Source organism: Denticeps clupeoides, chromosome 4 (assembly GCF_900700375.1).
Source record: "Denticeps clupeoides chromosome 4, fDenClu1.1, whole genome shotgun sequence".
Lineage (NCBI taxonomy): Eukaryota > Metazoa > Chordata > Actinopteri > Clupeiformes > Denticipitidae > Denticeps > Denticeps clupeoides.
This window is the reverse complement of record NC_041710.1, coordinates 28,012,932-28,030,065: the sequence shown is the minus strand read 5'-3', so window position 1 is coordinate 28,030,065 and position 17,134 is coordinate 28,012,932. Positions and strand designations below refer to the sequence as shown.

The window sequence follows — 17,134 nt, the reverse complement described above, 5'->3', positions numbered from 1 at the left end:
TAAATTACCAGGAATGAGACAGACATAGACAAAAAGTTCATTAAAAGTAAAGAATAAAAAGAAAACAAAATGAAATAAGAGAAACAAGCAGCAATTTGAATTAAGCAAGGGGTTGAATAAAACAAATAATTTAAGACAACATATTAAAAGAGTTAAGAAACGACTGCCTAAGAAACCACGTGACACTAGGATAAAGCTTTTAAACGCAATGATTGATGGGCCTGTTTTGACACTGATTGGCAGGTCATTCCATAGACGTGGGGCGGCCACTGCAAACACCCTGTCACCTCTGAGCTTGCAATGTGACCGAGGAACAGACAATAGTCTCTGGTCTGAAGACCTGAGAGAACGGGGTGGATTGTAGGAACGGAGTAGTTCTGACAAATAGGCTGGAGCCGAGCCATTCGGTGGTTTAAAACGCAAATAAAATCATTTTAAAGCGGACTGGTACCTGTTTATACCAGTGAGAAAATGTACAGTTGCGTTTTGTGCTAATTGAAGGTGAGCTAGAGATGTCTGGCTGATCCCCAAAAAGCAATGAATTACAGAAGTCAAGGCGGGACGTAATGAAATTGTGAATCTCTGTTTCCAGATTTCGTTTGGAAAGGACTGGCTTCAGTTTGATCAATTCTACAATATTGTTAACCTGTTGTTAACGTTAAAGCACAACACTCTGGATACACTTCATAAATTAGGCGGATTCTGTCTTTTTCAGCTTACCGTGTTTGGGTTTAGTGGGGTGTAGGCATATAGCACAGTTATTAATACCACAAAGGTTTTCTGTAAGAGGAAAAATAAAAAAGGAGGACTTTTATTCTGGAAGCGGTGCGACGTGACGTCATCGCCATATTCACGCAGGAAGTGTACGAGTCTCGAAGCTGATGGCCGCTTACTGCGGTGGGAGAGCGAATATTTTCTGTTTATCGATAAATAATACGGTATTACGTTAGTATGTCATGTACGTATATTTATTGGCTATTCGTATCACAGACAGGCGTTTTGCTCTGTCATAAAGCAGGCAGCACTGACGCGTCCCTTTAGCGGCGTTATCCAAGTCAAAGACAGAATGCTAATGCTGTTAGCTCTTTAGCTGCCTCGGTAGCTGGTCTGTGAAGGATTTCGTCATGTTCCTACTATAAATTCCGCCTTTGTTGGATTCACGTAGCCTGTGTGGCGGATGGTTAAACGCAGCCAGCAATCGCTAAAACGACCCCCCCGCCTCCGAGCATCCACCTTCACCCACCAAAGGGGGCATCAGGGTGTCGAACATTTTCATGCTTGAGAGTAGGTGAGTGGTTCCTTTCAGTCTTGGTTCAGAATTATAACCAGCACTCACTATGTTCGCGTATGTATTTCGTAATAAATGTGGAAATAGGAAGGTCTGGCTTGTGAAAGGCACCGTCTGTGTATTTTCATACAAGGCATTATGCATTTCGATTGAACGTCGTTTTGAATTATCAGGAAAAATATTCCTACGAATTTCGTATTCAAAAGTTCTGTAATATCCACGCATGTGTAATATCTTTTTGTCCCTCTGTTCTTTCAAGACAATGGCCACGGCAAATATGAAACTGCGGCACAGAAAGAAGAGTGCCACCAGCAGCGTTGCGCAAGCTATGTCTGCTGAGGCCTCGCCGGACTCAAAATGCCCCATCTGCCTGGACAAATTTAAAAACATCGCCTATCTGGACCGCTGCCTGCACAAGTTCTGTTTTCACTGCATCCACGAATGGTCCAAGAACAAGGCGGAGTGTCCCCTATGCAAGCAGCCCTTCAACTCCATCTTCCACAGCATAAAGGCGGAGAACGACTTCAAGCAGTACGACCTCCGGCCAACCGAGAACGGCTCTTTTGGTAACGTCGGTGGACAGCGGTTTCGCTACCGCACCACAGTGACGGGAGATCACAGGCGAGCTCAGAGGAGGACGTCGCCGCCCCCTGATAATGGGGTCATGTTTGAGGGTGTGGCTGGTCCCCCGCCCCCCAGACAGGACCGCAACCTGCATCGCATGATGGTGAGAATCGCCGCCAGGCGCAGAGCGGAGAACGAAGGCCGCGTGATGCACCGACAGCGCGAGGAGGAGATGGTGGAGTTCCGGCGCGCTCTCTACCGGAGAGGAATACGCGTGAGGAGCGTGAGGGACGGTGGCCGTTCCCGGGACACGTCAGCTGAGTTCCTACAGAGGAACCCTGCTTGCCTTCACCGTCTGGTGCCTTGGCTGAAGCGTGAGCTCACGGTGCTCTACGGGGCTCACGGCTCCCTGGTCAACATTGTCCAGCACATCATCATGTCCCAGATTACGAGGTACAACATGGAGGATGAGGCCATTCTGCAGGAGCTGCGCCCGTTCCTGCAGGCCCGCACCGAACACTTCCTGCACGAGTTCATCAACTTCGCACGCGCCCCTTTCAGCATGGAGGCCTACGACCAGCATGCTGTGTACGACTGTCCTCAAGCGTCCTCTGAAGAGGACAGCAGCTCGAACTCGTCGGTGATCGCCATCTCAGAGGACGAGAGCGACTCTGTGGAGTTAAATTCCAACTCGAATTCCATGCCAGGGAGCACGCTGAGCCAGACGCCGTGGGACGACGAGACGCCGGGACCCTCTTATACGACCGAGCCGTCTCAGACATTAACGCTGTCCGTCAAGGACTCGGACTCCGAGAGCAGCGTGGAGGAGAAGGCGGAGGATCCTGGGGCAAGACCAGGTAGCCCTGCAGTTACAGCCGGCACTGCGGCACAGGCGGGACACCACGCGTCTTCCGGGGAAGAGGACTGCGTCATAGTGGGTTACGTAAAGCCAATGGCGGAACGGACTCCGGAACTGGTGCAACTTACGTCCGATTCTGAGGAGTCCGTACAGGACGAGAGCACAGACGCTCCGCAGCAGTCCCGGCACACTAGTCTCGGCTCCAAGCCCGTCTCTCCTTCTTCCGTCTGCTCCGCGTCCTCCAAGCACAAGTCAACACAGGGTGACTCTCCTGGGAGGACGAAGGGGAAAGAACGGGACGGTGATCGCGAGAGCCGCGGCCGCTCGCAGGACAGAAGCCCATCTGGAGAGAGACAAATGTCCGCGGTCGGTAGACACAGGAGAGGCGAAGAAAGGAGACCGAACTCGCGGGACCGAGGGCAGGCGCGGTCGTGGTCCAGGTCCAGGAGCCGAGACCGGTCCTCTCACGGCAGCAAGAGGCGGTCCCGCTCACGAAGCAGGGACAAATCTAAAGAAAAGCGAGGGGACAAAGAGGACTCGGGTGTGGCGCTCGCGCGATCGTACCACTGGCACTCGTACAGCCACTACAGCTGCGAGCGGGACAGCAACAGGAGACACTACACCGAGAAACGGTCCTCGTACACCCGCTGCTACCTGAGCCCCGAGCGGCGGGCGCGGCCCTCGTCCCGCAGCTGGAGCCGCAGTCGGAGTCGCAGCCACAGCAGGGAGTCCCATCGGCAAGACCGGAGGCGCTTCAGGAGCCGATCCGGGAGCCTCTCCAGCAGCAACTCGCGCTCCTCCCACAGGAAGTCCCGGCACGAGAAGCCCGGGGGGAAGAGGAAGTACAAGACGCGGCACCTGGAGGAACCTCCCCGGGACGCCGCGTCCAAGCAGCACGACGAGGCCGCGGACGCCAAGGAGAGGAAGAGGCACCGGAGGAAGTCGCGGGAGAGGTCCGCCAAGAGGAGCCCGAGCGTGGAGATCGTGTACGAGGGCAAATCCGACGATCAGTCCAAGCGGCACCACAAGAAGAAGAGGAAGCACAAGAAGAAGAGCAAGAGGCAGAGGAGCAGGGAACGCCCCGGCAGGCCGTCGCCCATCGTCATCACCATCGACAGCGACAGCGACCGCGCCGCCAGCGTGACCGACCTCACCCTCCCCGCCGGCCCCGCCTCCAACCTGACTCTGTCCCCGCCCCCCTCCAACACGCCTGCGGTGAGCTGCCTGCTGGACTCCATGCTGCAGGACTGGGAGCAGCAGATCCCGCCGGTCAGCCAGGAGGACGGCTGCGGCGTTTCGAACGACCCGGCGGACCCCGCGGCCCCGAGCCTAGCGTGACGTGCCATTAACGGAGGAGGACTCTGATCGGAGGACGGTGACGGTGAATTCTCCGTTTAAAAGTGTACTGTATGCTGATTTCGTGCGTTTCTGTTTTAGTGGAATCATTAAATGATCGTGTGACGCCACTTCCAGGGGGCTGAGCGCCTTCTCCGAACTTGTGAATGACACGTATACACATTTGTATATTTCTTCTTACGAAAGGCCTTCTCATGCAAACTGTTTTTTGCAACTTACAAGCAGCATCCACGCTCAGGGAAATATGGACTGGAGCTGATGGCTTTTAACTTAGACCAAAATCTCCCTGCTGCTCCTGTTTTTTTTTTTTTTTTCTTCCGTTGTTGTTGAATTTACTGTACATGGTTTTGACAGTATTTGGAACATGTAGGTGTTCCCCCCCCTTCATGAATAAACTTTTAACAAATGTACATTTCAATAAATGGTGAAAATCCCTGTCTGGCATTCTGGTGTTAGGATTATTTTGACGTTGCATGAAATGATCAAACGTCACAGAAACACTTTATTTATAAGGCATCGAGCTCGAATGCAAAAAAAAAAAAAAAAAAAAAAAAAACAATTAGAACGAAGAATGAATGGCTTCAGCGTCAGCCAATAAGATGCAAGTTCTCTGCGCCCAGCTGGACAGAAGGTGTTCCGCAGGAAGGAAGTCGAGCGGCCCTGCAGACTGCCATGGCGCGCACCGTCCAAATAAAGGTTTGGCGTTTTATTATTAGTAGTATTGTTATTTTTTACAGCTTTTTGTACGTGACGCCGATTGGGGCGTTTTTTCCTGCATTAGAAGCGCCATGCACGTTTTATGTCTGTGAACGATTCGGGGACTGAGGACGGGTCTCTGTTAGCTGCATGTGCACGGCTTGCTCTTCTTATCCCCCGAACCTTCTGATGGGGATGGACCGGGAGCAGCGTTCTATTTCCCAGCCTGCAGGAGTGGATCTCCACGTGTAAAGCACGTGGGGAGGGTAACGTAGTAGCGCAAGTCCGTAACATCGTTTCAGATTCGTGCACCACGCTGTATATGTGCGAATGGTTAGATCACACAAATATGAAAATGCTGTGAGATTTATTTTTTTATTTTTTTATTCAGATCGGAATCATTGGAGGATCTGGTCTCGATGACCCAGATATCTTGGAAGGAAGGACGGAGAAATACGTGGATACGCCATTCGGGAAGGTCGGTCAGGCTGCCTGACCTGCGGTATTTTGTTGGCAAGATTTTCGGCGATGTTTACAGGCGCGATTTTCCACGTTTGTCCCTCCAGCCATCGGATGCACTAATAGTGGGGAAGATTGCCAACGTTGAATGCGTGTTGCTGGCGAGGTACCGAGTCCCCTTCACGGCGGGATTTCCTGTGACCGACTGCCACCTTGTGGCCGAAGTTGAGTACTGCTGTCGTCCTTCCCCGCAGGCACGGCAGGCAGCACACCATAATGCCCACAAATGTCAACTACCAAGCCAACATCTGGGCTCTGAAAGAAGAAGGCTGCACCCACGTCCTGGTCACCACAGCCTGTGGATCCTTACGAGAAGAGATCCAGCCCGGTGACATCATTATCATCGACCAATTTATTGACAGGTAAAATAATAATAATAATAATAATAATTTCTTGTCTGATGCTAACTTGTCTTTACTAATGTGTGTGTGTATTTCTAGAGATAATTTCGGAGTTAGTATTTTATTTAAAACCGGGAATCTAGCATTCAAAGCAGAACATACAAACGTGTAAAAAATATGCTTGTAAGTTATGGCAGAATAAGGTGAAAATCAGCTGAACACATTTCCATTACGCTACTGATTTGGTGCGGGTTGAAGTGGGGTGGGGGTCATGCGTCAAGCATTTTCATGTTATTTGGTGAACAATATGGTAAAAGTAAAACGTTTTCTAAAATTGCACCATCAGGGTGCAATATTTTGCATTGAGGCATAGGGCGTTATCCCTTCTTTTTCCTGGGTAAATATACACCTATGCGCACACTGATGTTCACATGATCTGAACTGCAGCTTTTCTGTGGGGTTGGGCTAAACATATCTACCCGCATGCTATGAACACTGGAGATGGTCCTTGTTTTTCCTGTGTCAAGAAGCTTGGAAGTTTTTTCAGGTTGTATGAGCGATATGTGTGTGAGGACACACACCTGCATGGTGCCTGCGGTCCAAGCCCTGCAGGTGGTGCTACTTTGCAGTACAGTTAGTCAAACTAATTCTGTCGCACATCTTTACTTTAAGTATTTGGTTTCTTTCAGAATATAAAAAAAAAGTATATATATGCTCACTAAGGGTGATTGTTAAATGCAGAGGACACATTTCACTGTGTGTACCGTGTGCTGTGCTTCTGTTTATCACAATGACAATCACTTCACGATATGTATAATTCTACACAAAATATATATATATATATATAATTTTTTTTTTTTAACCAATAACCCTGATTTATTTTTTGCTGTTGCTTTCTGCTACAGAGTGCACAGGTGCCTGACTTTACAAGAGTAGATGGCATCACCTGCACACACTTTTAATATGGATGGATTTATCATTTTAACGGCCAATTGTTTGACCATAATGTCCCTTTTCCCTGTCCATTTTCTGCTACAATGAGCAGAAAAATGGTCTGTGTCCAGTCCGATGCCACAAACAGCAGAAAACGTGGCTGGTTCAGATGTCCGTTGTGTCAGGTGAGGGCGGACTGAACACAGACCGCTTTTCTGCTCATTGGCGGTAAGACGATAATGTTGTGCTGTAGATCTCTGCACACTCAGAGACTGTTAAGATCAGCTTGGTCGCGCGAAAATACGTCACGTCGCGCAGAGGTCAAAGTTCAACGAATGACCGCGGTGCGAGAACAAGGCCTCCGTAAGGAACTTTTGATATGTTCTACAGTTTCTTGCCCATGACATTTCAAATGCATGGTACAAGCTGTGATTTTGGAGCAAACAGTTTTTTTTGTATCCTGTGGTGGTGGCCTAGTGGTTAAGAAAGCGACCCCGTAATCAGAAGGTTGCTGGTTCGAATCCCGATCTGCCAAGTTACCACTGAGGTGCCACTGAGCAAAGCACCGTCCCCACACACTGCTCCCCGGGCGCCTGTCATGGCTTTCACTTTCACTTACAATCTATTAATGCATAAAATATTTCAACATGCATAAAAATTCTCACTTCCCAAACTGTCATTCTCAGCTCATTAAGACATCTTAATTCACACCAAAATTGCTGAGCATCAAAACAAACTTCAACATTTCGCGTGTCAAAAATATTATTGCTATCTTTTACGGAGTTGCCGTGTGGTGGTGTTAAAGGTATGAAAGTCTTCAGCTTTTATTACTGTTTGTCTCCTCTAACCTCAGCAGTTTTTTTTTTTTTTTTGATCGCAGATCCGGACGCGGGGGAGTGTTGCGATCATATTTCTTCTGCTGAAATTTCTAGATTAGTTTTTTTTTGTGTCTAGAGATGATATTTAGCTTTTAATTGAGGGATCATGGATGTATGTGATGTATCTTTTCTCAGTATTACTGATGTTTTTGTGCTTGTAAGCAGACAGTGTTCATGTCTCCCACAGTGTTGTTCATTTCATGTGAGGAAATTATATTCGTGAGAGAGGTCAGTTCTGCATATTCACTCACACTACTTTTGAGGGGACTTTAACTTACACAGCAGGTTAATCTTCATTTTTGCTCCTTCTGAAATATCTGCCTATGATATGTAGATCACTTTTGAGACAACTGAGTCATAAATGGTGTCAATGTCTGTGACCGTGAACTGTGTTCGTCAGCAATGCATTAATCCAAGTGCTGCTGATAAATTTTTTTGTATTGTTTTCTGGTGGCCTAGTGGTTAAGGAAGCGGCCCCGTAATCAGAAGGTTGCCGGTTCGAATCCTGATCCACTGAGGTGCCACTGAGCAAAGCACCGTCCCCACACACTGGTCCCCGGGCGCCTGTCATGGCTGCCCACTGCTCACCAAGGGTGGTGGTTAACAGTAGAGGACATCGTGTGCTGTGCTGCAATGTTTCAAAATGACTTCACTTTCACTTAATCATGACCATTGCATTGAGATTCTGCTTGTATCTGTATTTCATATCATGTATTTCATATAGTTCTGTCAGGTTTCAGTTACTTTTTGCATCAAACATTCCACGGACCAATTCATTTGGTGTAGATTGAGAGAAACCAAAGGGGGACAAAACCTTGTAACCACATTCTCTAATTTAGTCATTACACGTGTGTGAATTTAAAAGATCTCCTATTACCCAACTCATTACCAATTTTTTTTAAATTTATTTCTGCACTGTTGTTTTTGGCATGCTCTGTGTCGGCTGGCAACTATGCCCTTCTCCACGTGATCATAAGACTCAAAATTCAAATGCAAAGTTGTAACTAACACAAACAGTTTGAATGGGAAGAAGTGTAGATTTGCTGAAGAAGCAGAGCGCATGCCTCTCAGTAATGAGTCGTCTTGGTACAGTTCACCAAGCATCCAGACCTGAGGGGACGAGCCCACCTCGCTGGCAGGGCCTTTTGTCAGTTTTATACAATCCGCTCCATTGTCGTACTAATAGCCATCACTGCGCTATTTTAGCTAGTATCTTCTGCATTCCCAGGTTGACCCGGAATGTTCCTTTTTTTTTTTTTTTGAATGCCGCATTGTCACGATAGAAAAAAGTGACCGTTGTGCCCAGTCAATTTTGGTTTAGGATTGTGGATGGAAGATGTCTTATTTGTCAGTTTGCATCTTTTGACCTTCCTGGTCTGGTTAATGCCCACGGCTACCAGATACCCGTTTTGTAATCTGTGGACCACTGTGCCCGAGGTGGCGCTCCCGTTTAACCTTTATTTATTGCCTGGAGACTGGCCAGTGTGTTCCACCACCATGTAGTGGGGGCAACAGGAGGAAGTTCGTTTTCCACAGACTGATTCGCTATTATTGCTCTACAAATGGTTATGGTGGAGAGGGTAGGGTTCTAAGCAGGGGGGTTATTACTGCTGAGGAATCTCTCGTAGGTTTTGAAGACTGTGGGACTGTCTTGTAACAATGAAATCAGCGCCGGGACTCATTTCATAAGAATTTATTTATGTATTTATTTTTTAAATGTACCATAAAGTTTACACCGTTTGTCTTCGAGAACCAGCTGCTCTGCCCAGGACGCTGAACATTCCAGGCTGATATAATCTCTCTTTTTTTTTTTTTTTTATGAGCCTTTAAGCTGAATTAAAAATAACTTTTTAAGCAGTCAGGGGCGCCAACACGATGTTTTGTTCATTGCTAACCTACAATCAGTTTAAAATGTTCTGTTTTCTGCCGCCCTGTGGCCTGTTGTTAGGGTAGATGTGCTAGCTAGAGCATTAAAAGATTACAAAGCCTGTATGGTATGCCTGGTATACTGAATGACCCACTGTTTTTTTTTGTTTTTTCCCTCCAATTTAATAAACTACGTTGTGAAGCTACGGGGTCGTTGTGTTGCTTTTCCAAACATTTCTGTAATGCTGCGTCTGTTACAGGGCTGTAAGTGACCTTTGACCTCAAATCTGCACCAGCCTATTACAGCTTTGTGGCACAAGGCTGTGCTGCAGGGGACCAGTTCATATTAGAAATTACTTTTGGAAATGTTCTGTCCTAGTAATTTTACTCTGGTGCCTGCTACATGGTTCACAGCATGAATATTGTCCATTTTATTTATTAATTTCATTTTTTCCCCCTTACAGGTTTGTTTTGTTTGTACAGGTTAGAGCTCACATCAAACCTTTTGAAATGAATTAGTGTGGACTCACATCCTGGCATTTTAACATGGGTGTGCACACTTTTTATACCCTCTGCATGTGTGTCTTGTATATCCCCCCAGAAAAGTCATCACCATCATGCACCATCTTCTGTCTGCTTCTCTCGTTTCTTGTGAAGTTGTGGTTCAGGCATGTGCCAACGAAAGGCATGTCATTTACTGCTTCTACTGGCATATCCTGATATAGCTGGTTGTTTGGAATGATGGAAGACCTGCTGATCTGTGCTCTGAGTCACAGTTGGCATGGAAAGGGGAACCTGTTTTTCTTCCAGGGAATACCTTTTACTTGTCTGCAGCCTTTGAACACCAGATTCTCTTCTCATGCTGTGAGCTGTGTGTAATCATTAAAGGGCCAGTACTCAGCAACATCATCCGATATCCCCTCCCATTTTATCATAATAATTATCAGTATTAATGGAAAAACAGTGAGTTTTGATTTAAAAGTGGACGCCGTGCCAACAAGTAAATCTTCTGTTTTATTACTGCTAATCTTGAGAAAATTAGAGGAGAACCATGAACCAATCTCCATAAGACAGTCTGATTGGGCGGTAGATGGAAGGGAGAAATGGGGTTTAGAGGAAACGTGGATTGGTGTCCTCAACGTTACAATGAAAATTAATATTATAATTTTGGAAGATATTTCCAAGAGGGAGAATGTAAATAATAACTAAGAGGTCCTAATACTGAACCATGGGGCACACCTACAGAAAAAGGAAACTAGCTTGAGTGGGATTTAAATTGAATAAACAGTGAGACCTGAAAGAAATGAGGTGAACCAGGTGAGAGGGATATGCCTAATGCCAATGGATGCTAATCTGCTCAGAAGGATATTATGGGAAATGGTATCAAAGGCCGCACTAAGATATAGAAGGATTTGGAGGGTGAGAAGAACAGAATCAGCTGCCATCAGAAGGTCATTCATTATCTTTAACAAAGCTCTTTCTGTTCAGAAGGTGTGGGTGGAAAGTAGACTAAAATCGTTCATACAAATTATGCTTATTGAGGTGTGAGTGGAGCCACGAGGCAACAACTTTCTATTTAAAAGGGAGGTTTGATATTCTACAAAGATTATCAAAATGATTAGGATCTGCACAAGGCTTTTTGAGAATTGGAGGTAACTGAAGCAGTATTCAGAGATGACTGAACAAGTCCAGTGTTAATGGCAGAATGGATAATAGTTATGAAAGGAACCAATGAGTGCAGACGAGGTTTAACAAACACTGTGGGGAGAGAGTCAAGCTGACATGGATTTTAGATTTTATTAGATTTTTTTTTTAAATAATAATTGATCGCCAGGTCCCAACTGCATAAGGTGAACAGGGTGAACAGAGAGTCTTGTCCAGTCACCTGATCTAAAGGCAGCCTCAGATAGCAGATCCCTAAACCTGATAAATTTCCCCAGCTGTGCTGAAGATTTTGCCACTTTTATAATAATTATTATTTGTGTGCCTACCTTACTGTTGCCTAAAACATTTGCACAACACTGTGTGTTCATATAATGAGTAGTATGCTGGTATGGTTTGATTAGTTTGATAAGACAACATCTTAAATGCATTTATTTTATTTTTCTTTTGCATCAGGACAACAAAGAGAGCTCAGACATTTCATGATGGAGGCCCATCCAGCCCTCCAGGCGTATGTCATATTCCTATGGCGGAACCCTTCTGCACACGGTCCAGGGAGGTCTGTGTCCTTTGTCCTGTGTGACACCCAAAGTGTTTATAAGTGCAACTCTCTGAACGCATGCTTTCTCATTCTTTTTTCAATATCCTTCATCCATCCCACTGGCTTTTTGCGACAGGTGCTGTTAGAGATTGCCCGGGCTCTTGGGGTGAAATGCCATCCACGGGGAACAATGCTCACCATTGAGGGTCCACGCTTCTCCTCACGAGCCGAGAGCCTTATGTTCCGGCAGTGGGGTGCCGACGTTATAAACATGACCACTGTGCCCGAGGTGGTGCTGGCTAAAGAGGCTGGCCTGTGCTATGCCAGCATTGCCATGGCAACTGACTACGACTGTTGGAAGGAGCATGAGGAAGCGGTGAGTAAGCGCAGCAGGGTATTCTTGTAAGTCTGCATTGTATGCATGATGTGTAAACAATTCATTTCTTAGAAAACCGATATGAAGCTGTAGATGTGGCTAAATGTGTGGCTTTGTTAATTCCTAGAAACACACCACCTAGTACTGAAAACAGTTATAAAGTAAAGATTTAAATGTAGAAATTGTGTAGAATTGTGGAAATTAGGTTGAATGTAAAAACATTTTTAAAAGCAACTCCAACCTGAGTACCTGTTGTTTTTCTGGTTATTATTTGTGTCTGCAAAACTGACCAAAAATGTACTTGAGCCAAGGCATAATGCTGACATATTTTCAGAAGATGTCAATATTCCCACGAACCACAAACAAGCAGTAACCTGTTTTCAGCCGGGTCCAATCATTTCTGCATCATATCTTACATTGTTATCACAGGCTGGAAGTCAGACCTCACTTCCATCACTGTGCATAAATGACTTCCACATTTCCTTTATCATTTTCTCACATTTTTGTGCTACAGAACCCTCATAAACATCTGTAACCACCATGTAACTTGCTAGACATAGGCCTGCCAATGTCTGTGCACTTTGTGGGTATGCATTTTGATAATTTCCCTCTATGGTATGCCAAAGAAGGCATCTTAAAAACAAATACTATTCCAGTGCTTTGTATTCCAATTCCACCTAAACACAGACCATAAAAAGGCAGACATCAGAAATGTGGCTTTGTTTAACAAAAGCTGACCGTGATGACAGCGGTAACTCAGAAAAACACCAGCTGGTTCTTCGAACACATCCGACAGGTGTGTAAAATGCATCCTTGGCCTGTGATTCACTGAAATGGACAGAAAGCAAGAACAGACTGCTTGCTAGTTGTCTGCATCTTGGAGTGGACAAATAATTGTGTTGCTAAAACCGGATTTTAAAATAGGTGCTTGCATAAGACAATGGAATTGGTTGCATGTATGCATTCAAATGGATCCAGACGGTCCTATGTGCAAGTGTACTGGAACAAGCCAGGCTACTCACCCAGGCTTCATTTTTGAGTGACATTATTCCTGTCACCCAGAAGATAAAGTTTATATTATAGAGCCAATGATTGACAGCTTTCACATACTCTGCTTCAACCATTCTGGGAAGGTTTTCCACGAAATGATGGAGCATGTTTGGGAATAATCTTTTAGAATAGCCTTTGTGACGTCAGTCACTGATGTTTGATGAGATGGCCTGGCTCACAGTCTTTGTTCTGATTCATCTAAAAGGTGTTCTGTTGGATTGAGGTGCAGGCCAGTTAGGTTTGTCCACACCAAACCATCCATGCCATTATGGATCATGCTTCGTGCACTGGTTTAGTCATGTTGGAACAGTAAGGGCATCTCCAAACTGTTTCAACAAGGTGGGTAGTAACCTAGTGCCTATGAACCAGATAACTCAGGTTCAAACCCCATTTACTACCACTGTGTCCCTGAGAAAGACACGTTTCCTGTAGAAAGTTGGTGACTTCTGCACACTGACATTTTGTATGGCCTACCACTTTATGGTTGAGTTGCTGTTGTTTCCAGCTGTTCTCACTTTGTTATAATACCACTAATAGTTGACCGTGGAATATTTAGTAGCATGGAAATTCCACAAATGGACGCTGGGTGCCGTGCTGGAATTCACTGAGCTCCCGGGTGACCCGTCCTTTCACAAATGTTTGTGGCAATGGAAGTGATTGGAGCACCTGAACTTAGCCAAGTTCTGTTGGTCCACCCAGAGTGTCGTGGAGGGATGGAGATCTTCTTGTACACCGCCTATGGACTGAGAGAGGATTGTGTCCAGGGAAGGTCTTAGTGGGGGAAAAAAAAAAATTCTACTTGAATTCCCATCTCTGACCTCTGAGATGACCCACCCTCTCCTCCCCCGACTGCACACTCTTCACCACATCCTTCCGACCGCCTCCCCCCCCCATCCCACCACGCTTTCTCTTTTTTTTTTTTTTCTTAGCCTCCGGTGAATATCCTGCCAGCGGAGGCTGAGTCAGGAGCCGGCCTGACTCACCCGCTCACAGCTGTGTGGGAGGCGCTGGAGGCGGCCGCTGCAGTCCTGGCATCTGTGCAACGTCGTCCAGATATGAGAGGGGCTTGGTTCTGTTTCCCGGAATACCAATAACTGCATTTTTTTTTGTCACAAAGTATGGCCTTGTGTTGGCAATTAAAACATTAAGAGTCATAATGACAATATTAGCTTTCCAACTGCTGCTCTGGCATGAATCCATGAGCCGTGGCTCACATACACATCCGCACCCATCCATCAAATACCTGTTTGTTAACTGGATGTTTGGTGCGTGCATGTTCTATCAGTAATAGGCATGAGAGTAGATTAAATGTGACCTTTACTTTGTTATTACTGTGGTATCCTCCTGACAGAGCAGATTAAAATCCAATCATAAAGTGATAATAAAACAAGTGGCGTCAGACTCAAGATATACAGTGGATATAATTTCAGGAATTCATAACCTGAAATTCCTTGACGCTTTGGAAAGTGCAAAAAAAAAAAAAAAAAAAAAAAACGACCCTGAGGGGGGGAAAAAAGCTGTCTGCTGTCTACGATCTGTTAAGGCCACTAAGATTATTGTAGCTTGCGTTTACGGGCAGGCGCTTGTTGAGTGTAAACACACAGATGCCGTGTGTGCTTTTGTCCTACGGTCGGCTGTCGCTGCGGTTGCCAAGAGATGATTGTCTCGTGATCAGAAAGGAAAATGGAAGTACAAAGTCAAACGTGAAAAACTGGTGCAGTGACCGCAGCTGTAGGACGTTGGTCTTCGTAACACAAGAAAGGCTTGTGATTCAACAGTGTCCTTCAGCAGCATAGACAAATGCCTATGTCTACATTTTTTTTTATTTTATTGTTTCTTGCAGTACCAGTAGGCCATGCAATAATGGTGTGAACAAGTGTGTGTTTTATGGCATGCCATGGTAAACAGACCCATAACCGAATTACGCTGTGTCTGCCGCTCCAGGTCTGTGTTGACAATGTCTTAAAAACCATGAAGGAGAACGCAAACAAGGCCAGCAGCATCCTGCTCATGGCGATACCTCAGATCTGCCAGATGGACTGGGAACAGACTATAAAGGACGCACGGGTAAGTGCAGTTACTGGGCCGGCCGAGTTTGTCCGGAGGAATGTGCTGACGCCGGCCACTGTTCCCAAGTCAGCAACGCTCCTCCGCAGAAAACCCTCGTCCTGCCTGTCACCGTGACTCCCGGGACACTCCCTTTTTTGTCATTTTTAATTTGACTTCCACGTGCATCTCACCAAACAAACCTGATGAGCAAGACCTTACGTGGGGCTGTGTTCAGTTCCTCAGCTTGAATAGTGACGAGTATCATAAAGTGTCTGCTAATACTAATCTAGCAGAGGTGGGTAGAGGAGCCCAAAAATGTACTTAAGTATGAGTAGCATTACTCAAAAATAATAGTTCTCCGTAGTCATCCAAAAAATGACTCAAGTAAGAGTACAAATGTATGTAGTGATAAGGCTATGTATATTCAGACAGGAAAAATAGAAATGTGCTAATTCTAGTATTTCCTAGTAATATGTATAAGTTAAAGTACAATTTGTAGTAATAAATGGAATTAATCTGAGCGTACAGGCTGATATATGCTAAATATATGCATTAACATATATATATTAAACAGCTAAGCGATAAGCAAATTCCATCTCTACAGAAAATGTTTAGTTGTCTACTTGTCTTATGGCGCCATTTAACAACATGTTAACAAATGCTAAAGGGTTTGATATGAAAACTGTGATTCTGTATTCTTTCTGTAACCTTTGGTTTTAGTACTGGAGATGTGCCAGTTTTCATTTCGTTGTAAACCTACTCTTAGAAGTATTCTTTTTTTTTTTTTTTTTTCTTCAAAATATTACAAAGTAAATGTAATGTAGTAAATGTAAAAAAAAATACATTGAAAATGTTTATTAGTAAGAACAATGCAACGTCAAATTCATATATAATTATGTACATTGTGCATGTGATGAAACAACAGCAGATTTTCTGCTGCTGAATTTTTAATAATAAAGAACACCAGCACACAACTCACGTTATTTTCAGGGAAGTCCCACCAAAACTCTTCCAGTTTCATTGTACTTCTTTAATTTCATTTTACATCAGAAATGTAAAGAAATAAAAAAAACTTACCAAGTATATCTAGTCACTGGCATGACTGGATATTGTAGACCCAGACCTGACCTTTTTCATTGAGTAATTAGTAGTATTATTATAATCATGCTAACTGTATTTACTTCATGGGGGTGGAGAGCAAAGAATGTATGAATATGTTGTGGAGGTGTGAAATAATCTGGACTTTCTCGCTCTTGCTTGTCTTCCAGGCGATGGCACAGTGTGCTGTGATGCTGCCGAAACACTGAAGCACGGCCATGGTCCCCTCAGCTCCATCTTCACTCGCGACTGAAGTGCCTGATGCACGTTTCCTTATCATGTTGTATGTTTTGCGTCTCGTTTCTCAGAGCCACAGTTCAGGACTGGTACTGTACCAAACATTTTATCATACACAATTCTAAGGCAGTCATGTTTTTAACATCATTTTTCATAACGTACAGTAAGGGATAATTTTTGGAATGTGTTTGCAGCATATCAAATATATCAAAAGAGGTCAATTGTGGACATTATTACTATAGACTTTTCCTTATGCACTTGTGAGGCATGAATAGTTTTGAATAAGAATCAAAGTTAGACAAAAAAAAAACAGGATTTTTAGAAGATCCATGTTCTGTCTGCTAAACACTTCCTCCATTTTGAAGTCGGAGGCTGAAAATTCAGTGCAAATGGCTGAAAGACGTAGTAGACATGCACGTAGCCTGATCACGTAGGTTAGAACAAGCCGGTTTCTCAACAGTGTTGTGTGGATGACTGTACCAGGGCTTGTCATCTTGCTTTCATTTTTGAGAAGGGGGAAGTTAATGCACTTGTCATTGAAAATATCGGATGCCATTTTAAAGTGCAACTGTCAAATGCATAAAAGCTCTATGCATGCTGAGCCTGACTCTGTTACCCGAGGCCTTATTGCACTGTTAATAGAAAATAAATCTTCAGTGTTATCATTAACTCTCTTCTTTTTTTTCCATTACATTTGACCATTTCTAGAATAAATATATATATTAATAAATTGTTATTATTATTATTATTATTATACACACACACACACTTTGAATGAATATAATAATTATGATTGGGGGCAACACATTAATCAAGAATAT

General features: G+C 44.7%; 2 protein-coding genes across 5 annotated transcripts; both read left to right on the top strand.

The window, feature by feature from the left end:
• The first annotated feature begins 865 nt into the window (after positions 1-865).
• Positions 866-4,358, top strand: toporsa (topoisomerase I binding, arginine/serine-rich a). Of its 3 annotated transcripts, none has more exons than XM_028977325.1 (2): positions 866-1,284; positions 1,548-4,358. In XM_028977325.1, the coding sequence occupies exon 2, from the start codon at positions 1,551-1,553 to the stop codon at positions 4,047-4,049; it is 2,499 nt and encodes an 832-aa protein (XP_028833158.1). In that variant the 5' UTR covers positions 866-1,284; positions 1,548-1,550; the 3' UTR covers positions 4,050-4,358. The 3 variants fall into 3 exon arrangements, with proteins under 3 accessions (XP_028833158.1, XP_028833157.1, XP_028833159.1); XM_028977324.1 differs by having other exon boundaries at positions 866-1,288; XM_028977326.1 differs by having other exon boundaries at positions 874-958.
• A 343-nt stretch (positions 4,359-4,701) lies between these two features.
• On the top strand, positions 4,702-17,043 carry mtap (methylthioadenosine phosphorylase). Of its 2 annotated transcripts, XM_028978621.1 has the most exons (8): positions 4,702-4,763; positions 5,155-5,241; positions 5,330-5,388; positions 5,477-5,644; positions 11,419-11,521; positions 11,640-11,879; positions 14,874-14,996; positions 16,247-17,043. In XM_028978621.1, the coding sequence occupies exons 1-8, from the start codon at positions 4,740-4,742 to the stop codon at positions 16,283-16,285; spliced, it is 843 nt and encodes a 280-aa protein (XP_028834454.1). In that variant the 5' UTR covers positions 4,702-4,739; the 3' UTR covers positions 16,286-17,043. The 2 variants fall into 2 exon arrangements, with proteins under 2 accessions (XP_028834454.1, XP_028834453.1); XM_028978620.1 differs by lacking the exons at positions 14,874-14,996; positions 16,247-17,043 and adding an exon at positions 13,859-14,445.
• Positions 17,044-17,134: the final 91 nt, after the last annotated feature.

Coding starts and splice junctions, on each gene's coding strand:
- toporsa (XM_028977325.1), top strand. CDS start 1,551: ATGGCCACGGCAAATATGAAACTGCGGCACAGAAAGAAGAGTGCCACC.
- mtap (XM_028978620.1), top strand. CDS start 4,740: ATGGCGCGCACCGTCCAAATAAAG. Junction 5,645..11,418: donor ATCGACCAATTTATTGACAG/GTAAAATAATAA, acceptor CTTTTGCATCAG/GACAACAAAGAGAGCTCAGA. Junction 11,880..13,858: donor GGAAGGAGCATGAGGAAGCG/GTGAGTAAGCGC, acceptor TTTTTTTCTTAG/CCTCCGGTGAATATCCTGCC.